The sequence below is a fragment of the Eucalyptus grandis genome, chromosome 4 (genome assembly GCF_016545825.1).
Source record: "Eucalyptus grandis isolate ANBG69807.140 chromosome 4, ASM1654582v1, whole genome shotgun sequence".
In the NCBI taxonomy this organism is placed as follows: domain Eukaryota; kingdom Viridiplantae; phylum Streptophyta; class Magnoliopsida; order Myrtales; family Myrtaceae; genus Eucalyptus; species Eucalyptus grandis.
This window is the reverse complement of record NC_052615.1, coordinates 32,135,720-32,146,749: the sequence shown is the minus strand read 5'-3', so window position 1 is coordinate 32,146,749 and position 11,030 is coordinate 32,135,720. Positions and strand designations below refer to the sequence as shown.

Sequence of the window (11,030 nt, the reverse complement as noted above, 5' to 3'; positions counted from 1 at the left end):
GTATATCTAAAAAATTTACCTAGTGTAACTCACGGTTGACTTGAAGAATAATGAGGAAGCAGTGGTGACCGAGTTACATTGGTGGTTCGGTGATGGGTCGCCGTTCGGAACAGGGGCTGTCCGTCGGAGCTCCGGCGAAGTTCAGGCAGTAATCGGACCTGTAGCAAAACAGGGGAGGTAGCAGGTGGCTTCGTGGGTTGCTGGCGTGGCGGCTATTGGCATGAGAGAAGGAGCGTCGGTCGGGGGCGTCGCACGGTGAGGCAGAATAAGGGCGTCAGAGCTTATGGTGCTGCAGATCAGCGATGACAAAGGTGGGACAGGGGTGTCGGGGCTTCTAGCTTTGGGCGATGGTCGGATCAGTGGGTTACAAAGAGCTTCGGCTCGACGTCCAGTGGCTCAAGGCAGTAGTAGAGACAGAGATGGCGTTAGAATCATCGCGTGGTGAGAACAGAGACAACGACGGAGCTAGGCTGTTGGCAGCAGCAGAGAAGCGTGGTGGTGTCGGGCTCCGACGATAAGGGAAACACGGCGTTGCAGCGAAGTGGGGCAGCAGCGAGTCGTTGCTGGTGCAATGGGCGGAGCGGCGAGTCGTTGCTGATGTAGTGGGTGGAGTGGCGATGGTCGGCAGCCTGCCTGCCGGCGTTGGATGGTACCGGCACAGTGGTAGCGAGCGGTCATGCGCAGGGGATCGGCCACAGCCGAAGAAGATGAACAACTCCTCTTTTTCTTTTCCTTTTTTTTTCACCTCAGCTGCATGCTTTCCCTGCTGTTTTATTGTAGCGGTCACTTCTCTCTGCTCCCCTTTTTTTTTTACTTTTTCTTCCTTTGTGTTTTCTTCCTTTGGCCGAACCAAGAGAAGCCCTTCCCTCTCTCCACTTTTGTTTTGACTTTTCTCTCATAAAAACTCTATTCCCTTCTGTAAGTGTTTCGAAAGCTCTTTCTCTCTCCCCCCCAATGTTCCAAAGCCTCTCATCCTTTATGATATTCGCTCAACAAGAAAATGGCTCCAAAATCAAATAATAACTAATTTTTTTAAATTTTGAAATGAGGACATATTTTCAATAACAAAGATTTTAAAAACCAAATGTTTTATTTTATTTATTATTTTCTAAAATATTAGGTGTCAACATCGCCGACGGGCCAACTCAACCGTTGGTTGTTGGGATATAATACGCGGAAACGATAGGCTCTTGCAATTTACGTCAACGCGAAATCACCAGAGAAATAAACGAGAAAATCAGGATACCAGAAATTTACGTGGTTCGGTCCGAGTATCGGTACCTACATCCACGGGGAGAGCCAGCAGCAAATAATCCACTAAAATCAGAGAATTAGAGTTTACAATCGCTCAATTGCTCAAGTGTTTCCCGCACCTAGATTTAACCCCAAACCCTAAGTGTATAAATAACAACTCGCTTGGGTATAAACTCACGGTACAAAAATACCGCGCAAGTTGCATGCTAAAAAGAAATCTCCAGCTTCTCTTCAGTGACGTGCGACTTCTTATTGCTTCGCGCGGCTCCTGGATCCTTGCGGCTACGTAGGTTTTCTTTCGGCAGGCCAAACACATGAAGAGAAGACCTTTCCCTTTTATACGCGTGGGTGTGGGTGTGTGCCCAAGGTCAAAGGTTTGACCTTGGGCCCCACACTTCCCTTTTTGGTTTCACGCGCATATCTTCAACTTCACGGCCAGATTTCCTTTTTCAAAGGAATTCGAAACTGCATGGACTCCTTTTATTTTATTTTATTCTTTTGTAGCGAAAAACTCGAGACATAATTTTAACAATTCTCCACCTTGGCTCGATGTCTGAAGCCAAGTTATAGTGCTCATCATTCATGCTGCTCTCCCAACGCCCCGACGGGCACTCACTTTCCATAGACGCCAATAGAGCTCAAGCAGAACTTGAGCTTCGTCACAGGAACAGACTTAGTCATCATGTCTGCCGGGTTATCTGCTGTAGCAATCTTTTTAACAATAACAATACCCTTAGCTAAGACATCTCGGATGAAGTGGTACCTGATGTTGATATGCTTTGTTCGCTCGTGATAAACTGGATTATACGCCAAATATATCGCACCTTGGTTATCACAGTGTATATCCACACTTTTCTGTTCTAACCCAAAGTCCAAGAGAAAACTTTGTAACCATATTGCCTCTTTCGCTACAAAGGTTAATGTCATATACTCTGCCTCAGTTGAAGACAAGGCAATGTGATCCTGTAAGAATGCTTTCCAACTAACTGCACCACCTGCTAGCATAAACACGTACCCTGCTAAAGACCTGCAATCATCCAAGTCATTGGCGTGATCCGAATCCACATAACCAGTGGTCTCACTGCCATTGCTGTCCCTCCGGTATACTATACCCACGTCTGTTGTCCCCTTCAAATATCCGAGGATCCACTTCACAGCTTCCCAATGAGCTTTACCAGGACGCTTCATATAGCGACTAACCACGCTCACAGCTTGTGAAATATCAAGCCTAGTGCACACCATAGCATACATAATACTACCCACGGCACTAGAATAAGGAACACGGGACATATGCTCCTCCTCCTCCTCAGTCTGCGGTGATAATTTATCTAAAAGTTTAAAGTGCTTTGCTAAAGGTGTACTTACAGATTTTGCCGACTGCATGTTAAAACGTGCCACAATCTTCTCAATACATTTCTTTTGAGATAGACGTAAAACTCCTGCAGTTCTGTCACGCAAAATCTCCATACCCAAAATTTTCTTTACTGCACCTAAATCTTTCATCTCAAATTCAGCATTTAACTGCCTCTTCAGCACATCAATATCAGATATATCCTTAGCTGCTATCAGCATATCATCAACATATAAAAGTAGATAAATCAAATAATCATTCTCCAATCTCCTATAGTAAACGCAACTGTCCATCTGACTTTTTGAATAGTCTTGACTAGCCATGAAAGCATCAAAACATTTATACCATTGCCTAGGAGATTGTTTCAGCCCATACAAAGATTTCTTTAACAAGCAAACATGATCTTCCTTACCTGGAATAGCAAATCTCTCTAGTTGCCTCATGTAAATTTGCTCCTCCAACTCACCATGAAGAAACACAGTTTTCACATTTAGCTGCTCTAACTCGAGATCCTGTGAAGCAAATAAGGCAAGTAAAACACGAATAGAAGTATGTCTTACCACAGGAGAGAACACCTCATTGTAGTCAATGCCCTCACACTGTGTATATCCTTTCGCCACAAGTCTCGCCTTATACCTCACTGCCTCAATATCAGGAATGCCCTCTTTCCGTTTGAAGACCCATTTACTTCCGACAATCTTTTGGCTCTTTGGTACTTTGACTAGCTCCCATGTCTGATTTCGATGGAGTGATTCCATCTCTTCACTCATAGCCCCTAGCCAATGCGATGACTACGAACTAGCCATCGCCTCAGAGTAAGACGAAGGCTCATCTGTCTCCACCTCATCACCTATAGTCAATGCATAAGCAATATCTGTATAACCATAACGTACCGGTGGTTTAATTTGCCTTCTCTCTCTATCTCGCGGCTATAGTCCGCCTGCGGCTTTGCTGGTTGTTCACTACCACCGACTTGTGAACTGCAGCTTCATCTGCAGCCTCAACCTCTCGTTACCTTCGAGGTCTCCGAGTCTCCACCAAGCTCCACCTCACTTATGACACCATGATCTGTCTTCTCTGCTGGTTGTGTCTCAGAACTTCTCTGTTGAAGCATTGCAGTCTCGTCGAAGATCACATCTCTGCTGATTAGAAAACCGAGTGATCTGGGATCAGTGCACCACAGCCGGTAGCCTTTCACCCCTTGTGCATAACCCATAAATATGCACTTCTTTGCCCTCGGCTCAAGCTTACCATCATTTGCATGAGCATACGCAGGACATCCGAATATATGTAATCCGGAATAATCAACAGGTTTCCTCGACCATACTTCCTCAGGGTCTTCCACTCGATAGCAGACGATGGAGATTGATTTATCAGGTAACATGACATATTCACTGCTTCGGCCCAAAATTCCTTGCCAAGTCCTACATGCAAAAGCATGCATCGAGCTCGCTCAAGCAAGATTCTGTTCTTCTGTTCTGCCACGCCATTTTGCTGTGGTGTCCTAGGTACTGTAGTGTCTTACAATACATTCTTTCTCACAGAACTCGGTAAAATCTTTACCACAGAACTCCATGCCATTATCAGTTCTTAGGCATTTGATCTGCTTATCTGACTGCTTCTCAATCAATGCCTTAAATTTCTTGAACCGATCAAACACGTCATATTTGTGATTCAGAAAATATACCCATACCTTCCTCGAATAATCATCGATAAAAGTCAGCATATATCGGGCACCTCCTTTCGAAGGAACTAAAGACGGGCCCCAGACGTCTGAATGAATATATTCAACTGGTCATTTGGTCGAATGAATAGTTGTAGTAAACTTAACTCGGTGCTGCTTCCCATAGATGCAGTGCTCACATAAATCCAGCTTCCCTGTTTTCTGACCACTCAACAACCCCCTTTCACTCAGTATCGTCATACCTGCCTCACTCATGTGCCCTAAGCGCATATGCCATAACCGAGTCAAGTTAGAGTCTGACTCACCGATAAAACAGCAGCACTTTCAGTCACGGTCTCTCCCAGTAGATGATAGAGAGTATTCACTTTCTTCCTTTCCATCACTATCATAGCACCTCGAGAGATCTTCAGTACTCCACCTTCAGCGGTGTACCTACACCCGATGTCATCGAGTGTCCCCAGAGAAATAAGGTTCTTCTTGAGCTCCGGTATATGCCTCACATCTGTCAATGTGCGAACCACCCCATCGTGCATCCGGATCCGAATTGTCCCTATCCCCACAGCCTTACAGATTGCATTATTCCCCAAAAGAACCCTACCACCATCTGCAGCTTGGTAAGTAGTAAACTAGTTTTTATGAGGCATCATGTGATAAGAACACCCCGAATCTAGCACCCATTCGTCTCCTGACGAAGTAGTAATCACACATAAAACAGCTTCTGCATCCCTATTGCTCCCCTCAGCAACGTTTGCCACACTGCTTGTGGCATTCTATTTATCAACTTTATTTCTCCGCTTTGGACAATCTCTCATGATGTGCCCCTCCTCGTGACACTTAAAGCACTTCATGCGTCCTTTGGACTTTCTATTGCGTGATTTTGATATGCTTTTACCTCTGCTGCTACTAGGCTCTCGATGTTGTTCTCTACCCCGAATCGTCAGTGCTTGCGCTGCTCCTTTCGCCAGACCGTCATCTCGCAACTTTCTCTGCCACTCCTTAAAGAATAAGGCGGACTTTACCTCTTCTGAGGTAATCGTAGTACGCCCCCGCAATAGCGAATCAGTAAAGTGCTCCCATGACTCTGGTAAAGAGGCTAATAACATCATGCCTTGTTCTTCATCATCAAGTATCTTACCGACGTTCTTCAGATCCAACATGAGTTTATTAAATTCATCTAGGTGGGTTCTGATAGACATACCTTCAGTATATCTAAACTGAAACATCTTTTTCAGCATATATAAGCGATTGTTCAAACATTTCTTCACATATAGTGCTTGAAGTTTTGCCCATAATGCTGCGGCATCCTCCTCCTCAATAACCTCTAGTAAGACCTCATCTAACAAATTTAACAGGATTATGCTCTTTGCTTTTTGCATAAGCTCTACCCTCTCTGAGGCTTTCATTATAATCGGCAACTCATCTTCGCCATCTAGTGCCTTGGCCAAACCTTGTGTTGTCAATAAAGCCCGCATCTTGATGCTCCATAACACAAAGTTATTTCTCCCATCAAACTTCTCAATCTCAGATTTTCTCTCAGACATAATTGCAATAACAAAATTTCCAGATAATAATCAGACAAGCAAAAGCCCCAAATTAGAATCAAGAAATCCAACCCCACGCTTTGATACCAATTGTTGGGATATAATACGCGGAAACGATATGATCTTGCAATTTACGTCAACGCGAAATCGCCAGAGAAATAAACGAGAAAATCAGGACACCAAAAATTTACGTGGTTCGGTCCGAGTATCGGTACCTACATCCACGGGAAGAGCCAGCAGCAAATAATCCACTAAAATAAAAAAGTTAGAGTTTACAATCGCTCAATTGCTCAAGTGTTTCCCGCATCTAGATTTAACCCCAAACCCTAAGTGTATAAATAACAACTTGCTTGGGTATAAATTCACGGCACAAAAATACCGCGCAAGTCGCACGCTAAAAAGAAATCTCCAGCTTCTCTTCAGCGACGTGCGATTTCTTATTGCTTCGCGCGGCTCCTGGATCCTTGCGGCTACGTAGGTTTTCTTTCGACAGGCCAAACACACGAAGAGAAGACCTTTCCCTTTTATACGCGTGGGTGTGGGTGTGTGCCCAAGGTCAAAGGTTTGACCTTGGGCCCCACACTTCCCTTTTTGGTTTCACGCGCATATCTTCAACTTCACGGCTAGATTTCCTTTTTCAAAGGAATTCGAAACTGCAGAGACTCCTTTTATTTTATTTTATTCTTTTGTAGCGAAAAACTCGAGACATAATTTTAACAGGTAGGGCGCCCGACCTCAGACTACCTCCCATACGGTCGCTTGTGTTAAGATACACATGTCGATTGTGTTAGAGAAATCTCATATCGGATAAATAATGCAATATATAGCACTTAATATACCAAAGTTGATTCATAACTTATAGACTTAAGTTTATGAGTTAATATGAATTCAATTAGATGTGTTACTGTTGATGGCTCGAATTTAGACTCATTCTCAACAATTGAGACAACATCCTTCTAACAAATGATATCAGAGTTAATGATTAATTGATGCTCCACAGAGATATAGAGTTGGTGCCGATACAAAAGAATGATGTGGCTTATAACTTAGTGGCTTAAACTTTTGAATAAAGGTAGGTTCAACTGGATATGTTAATAGAGTTTAACTAGATATGTTAACGAGCTCAAATTTGATCTCTCTTTTGGCAATTTTTTCCTATTCCTAACAAATGGCATCGGAACTAATGATCTATTGGTGCTCCATAGAGATGTAGAGACCATGGACAGTTGGTCTAGTGGCGAAGGGGAGCAGAGCTCACATTTGAGGAGGAGATTGTTAGGATGTGTATTAGACAAGTCTCATATTAGATAAATGATCTAGTGTAAAGTAGTTAATATATTCAAGTTTGCACATAACTTATTGGCTTAAACTTTTGAGTAAAATGAGTTCAACTAGATAAGTTGATGGGCTCGAACTTGGACTCCTCTCGTTAATCAATACAATGTGCTCCTAGAGATATAAAATCATGGACAACCAGTCTAGTGGCGAAGGGGAGCATAGCTCACATTCAGATTAATGATTGGCTTAATCTTTGGATAAATGATTGGCTTAACCTTTTGAGTAAACGTGGTTCAATTGGATATATTAACGGACTTGGACTTGAACTTGAATTTTCTATTGGTAATCTCCTTGGAAGAAAGTACCGGGTTTTTGTTGTGGGCTTCCAAGTTCCATCTCTCCAAAGCAACCCAAAATTTTTGCCAAACACAGTAAAGGCCTTGAGACTTTACAAATGCTGAACTACAGACATCCTTAAAAAGTTAAGTATTGCACACATTGATACATGTTAACCTTATTCTTATGTATCGTCAGGCCATATGGATTTTATGTGGAGCCACTTTATCGACCAGCACATTTGCGGTCGCAGCATACGTCAACAGATTTTTAGTTTTATTTTTTTAGTCCGGGACATTTGAGGGCCTCATCCGGGTGTGACCAGTGCACAAACACGTGGCATCCGATCAACCAAGCAATAGAACCAGTCTCACGTGTGCTCATCACAGCCAATCGTTCCTGTCACCTCCCCAACAGAAACAAACGGATGAAACAGCGACTGATGAAATCTTGAAGGATCACGAACTAAACTCACATGTCCCTTGGTTCTGTTCAGGATAACGATCTTCTTTCTCTCTCCTTCACTTCAATGGCGGCTCTCGGTTCGATCTCTCTGCTATCCATCAAATCCATCTCCATTTCATCATCATCATCATTATCTTCTTCTTCTTCTTCTTCTTCGTCAAATTCAAGAACTGCGAAGCCTCTGCAGCTGGCTCCGAGGTCGTCCGGCGTCGTGTGCGAGATTGAGTCTCCGGGGAAAGCCTCTTTCCGTGGTGAGTTCTCCTCCTCCGTCATATCGAAGTTCGCAGTTCGTGCACGTGCACTCTCTGTTTTGCGTGCTGAACCTGAAGTAGTACCGAAAATGATTCTGAGGAGTTTGGAAAGAGGGAAAAAAACGAATTTTGAGCTGTTTCGATGTCCCTTTTGTGCGAATGCAGAATCGAAGACTTGGCGAGCGGTGGTTTCCACGGCATTGGCGGCGGCCGTCGTTAGCTTCGGCTCATCTTTGCCGGCAAATGCCGATCTCAACAAGTATGAAGCGGAGACTCGCGGCGAGTTCGGGATAGGTTCGGCCGCGCAGTTTGGTTCGGCGGATCTCAGGTCGAACTTCTTTTGAGTTTCTGTAACTTCAGCTGGCTGCATAGCTGTGTTGGATGTTATATTGAACTGTTGTTTCTCGGCCTACAGGAAAGCGGTGCACGTGAATGAAAATTTCAGGTAATTCTCTATCTCACTCTTCATACCAAAGATTCTGTGAATTATTTACTTGTTAATTGATGAATATAGTGATTGCTTTAACTCAAGATGGCGAACAGCGATGAAAAGTCGCATCGCGTGGATTCTGCATTTCTATGTTGTTTCCTTCTCGGGCAATCACTTCCACGTCAAATGCATTCGTGGGCCGTTGTCATATGCTTCCTACTTAGTTAGACTGAGCTTATGAGGCTGCATATTGCATGGATAATATTTGCTGATACGATGTCTAGTTAAATTTTACGTTTTTAATATTGTGTAAATGGCTGATACAGAAGAGCCAATTTCACAGCTGCCGATATGAGGGAATCTGACTTCAGTGGCTCTACATTTAATGGCGCCTATCTCGAGAAAGCTGTCGCTTATAAGGCAAACTTTACGGGTATGCTTGGTACCCCTGCACACTTGTTTGTGCAGCTGTATGGAAATTTTTCCATGTCTCACGCAAGATTTGTCAATTTGTGCTTTTTCAGGTGCAGACTTGAGCGACACGCTGATGGATCGCATGGTAAAGATAAAAGGCTCTACTTCATCGCTTAAATTAAGTGTAAACAACTATTAGTCATGGATAATTTGAGTGTTCTATTTACATATTTCTCCCATCTCTGTAAATAAGCTTTATACTTTGAGGTTCGGATGGCTGTTGTCATTAGATGATGGATGAACTTGAAGTTGTGATGATAACGGTCATAACTTGTAACTTGCTGTAAATTTTGGCTTGAATTCAGGTTCTCAATGAAGCTAACCTCACCAATGCAGTGCTAGCAAGAACAGTTCTCACCCGAAGTGATCTTGGAGGTGCCACTATTGATGGTGCTGACTTCAGTGATGCTGTTCTGGATCTTCCACAAAAGCAGGTATTGTGACAGCTATTATCTCAGAACTTCATTACTTTTGGTCTCCATTTTGCATATATTTAATGTTTCTCTTACTTCACTACTTCCATCAATCCTTGGTTCTTGGAACCACTGGAAGCCTGGAACATACTGTGGTGACCATATATTCTCAGTGCATTATGTGCATCTGCAAGTCTCTTGATATAAACAACTTGGTCAATTTGCAAAGATCATTTAGCCTCCTGAGATCAAGGCGACCTATTAGCAAATGAGAATTTTGACCAATAGAAACTTTCACGATCACAGCACATTCTCAATAATCATATAATAGAAAGCCACCGCTTTTTACTTTTGTCCTCTTCTAAATTTCTTTTGCTGAATAGATAGCCATCGATTCTTCACTGGTTCAGCCCTGCAACCTATTTTTCGATCCTTTTTATCCTGCCTTTGCCTATCTCTTTCTACGTCCAATTAGACTATGGTTACCAGTTTTGTTGCTTGCTAAAAGTTGATTAGTGTTTTGTGCATGTTAACTATTGGCTTAAAATTGGTGAACTGCTGCTTCTAGGATATAGTGGGCAAGAACTCATCAGCCGTTTAACAGCATTCTTTATATTGTTGGCTGTGAGCATGAGCCAAAATACCATACCCAGTTCACCGAACTTTTTGAAATTTTTGTGCTGTTAATGAATCCATGTATGGACAATAATAGAAAGGACAGCTTCCATCTCTTGGAAAGTCGAGGGTTCTAGCTCAATTTCAGATTTTAAATCACAGTGCATGTGTAGGACCTGTTTATCTGGTAGTCCTTGCTTGCTTAATGGTCCAACCGCTCTTGACAGTCTTGTATTTGTTTATGAAGGCTCTTTGCAAGTATGCAAGTGGCACAAACCCAATTACAGGGGTAGACACCAGAAAAAGCTTGGGCTGTGGAAACAGCCGTCGCAATGCGTATGGCAGTCCATCTTCACCTCTGCTAAGTGCACCGCCACAGAAATTGCTTGATCGAGATGGCTTCTGTGATGAGAGCTCTGGACTTTGTGATGCAAAATAATTTTGAGAGGTATTTTTTGGGAAGTTGTGATGAAGTTCTTCATCCTTGTACATAAGAAAGTATCCACTAAATGAAGTACACTGTACGCTGGTCGTGAATATCGATGTTGCTGCAAATGATGGTAGACATTTGTTGAAGCCGAGATGAGTTGAACAGGAAACACTGAATTGATTTTTTGATCTTGGCGAGTTTGAAATTGTGCCGTGACTATACTTTTTCACTCTCACTTCCTATCTCTATAAAATTACCGGAGGGAGATATACACTTGCCATCCAGATTGCGTTGGAAAGTAGTGTTGCGATCACTGAAGGATTTAATCTTACATGGAGTAATCAAGGGAGATTAATAGATTACCCCGACTCAAAAGGGTGCAGAACCTTGTCGCGGAGCTCGCTCGGCTGTTTACTCAAAAAGTCTAATCTTGAAGTGGCCCGATGCCCGTGGTTGAGGTGCAGTTGGTTCCGCTGGTTTAGGCATCTAATCTTAGATTGGTCTCAGC

At 43.1% G+C, this 11,030-nt stretch overlaps 1 protein-coding gene across 2 annotated transcripts; it reads left to right on the top strand.

Annotated features, from left to right (window-relative positions):
• Window positions 1-7,895: 7,895 nt before the first annotated feature.
• On the top strand, window positions 7,896-10,743 carry LOC104441882 (thylakoid lumenal protein TL20.3, chloroplastic). Of its 2 annotated transcripts, none has more exons than XM_039311058.1 (7): window positions 7,896-8,160; window positions 8,326-8,488; window positions 8,576-8,605; window positions 8,934-9,023; window positions 9,115-9,149; window positions 9,370-9,498; window positions 10,340-10,743. In XM_039311058.1, exons 3-7 carry the CDS (start codon window positions 8,593-8,595, stop codon window positions 10,529-10,531), a joined length of 459 nt encoding a protein of 152 aa, XP_039166992.1. In that variant the 5' UTR covers window positions 7,896-8,160; window positions 8,326-8,488; window positions 8,576-8,592; the 3' UTR covers window positions 10,532-10,743. The 2 variants fall into 2 exon arrangements, with proteins under 2 accessions (XP_039166992.1, XP_010053434.2); XM_010055132.3 differs by having other exon boundaries at window positions 8,917-9,023.
• Window positions 10,744-11,030: the final 287 nt, after the last annotated feature.

Bases quoted from the DNA above. Each gene is read 5' to 3' on its own strand.
- LOC104441882 (XM_010055132.3), top strand. From the start codon at position 7,920: ATGTCCCTTGGTTCTGTTCAGGATAACGATCTTCTTTCTCTCTCCTTC. The intron at 8,161-8,325 runs GTGAGTTCTCCT...GTGCGAATGCAG, and splicing joins GGGGAAAGCCTCTTTCCGTG to AATCGAAGACTTGGCGAGCG. The intron at 8,606-8,916 runs GTAATTCTCTAT...TGGCTGATACAG, and splicing joins CACGTGAATGAAAATTTCAG to AAGAGCCAATTTCACAGCTG.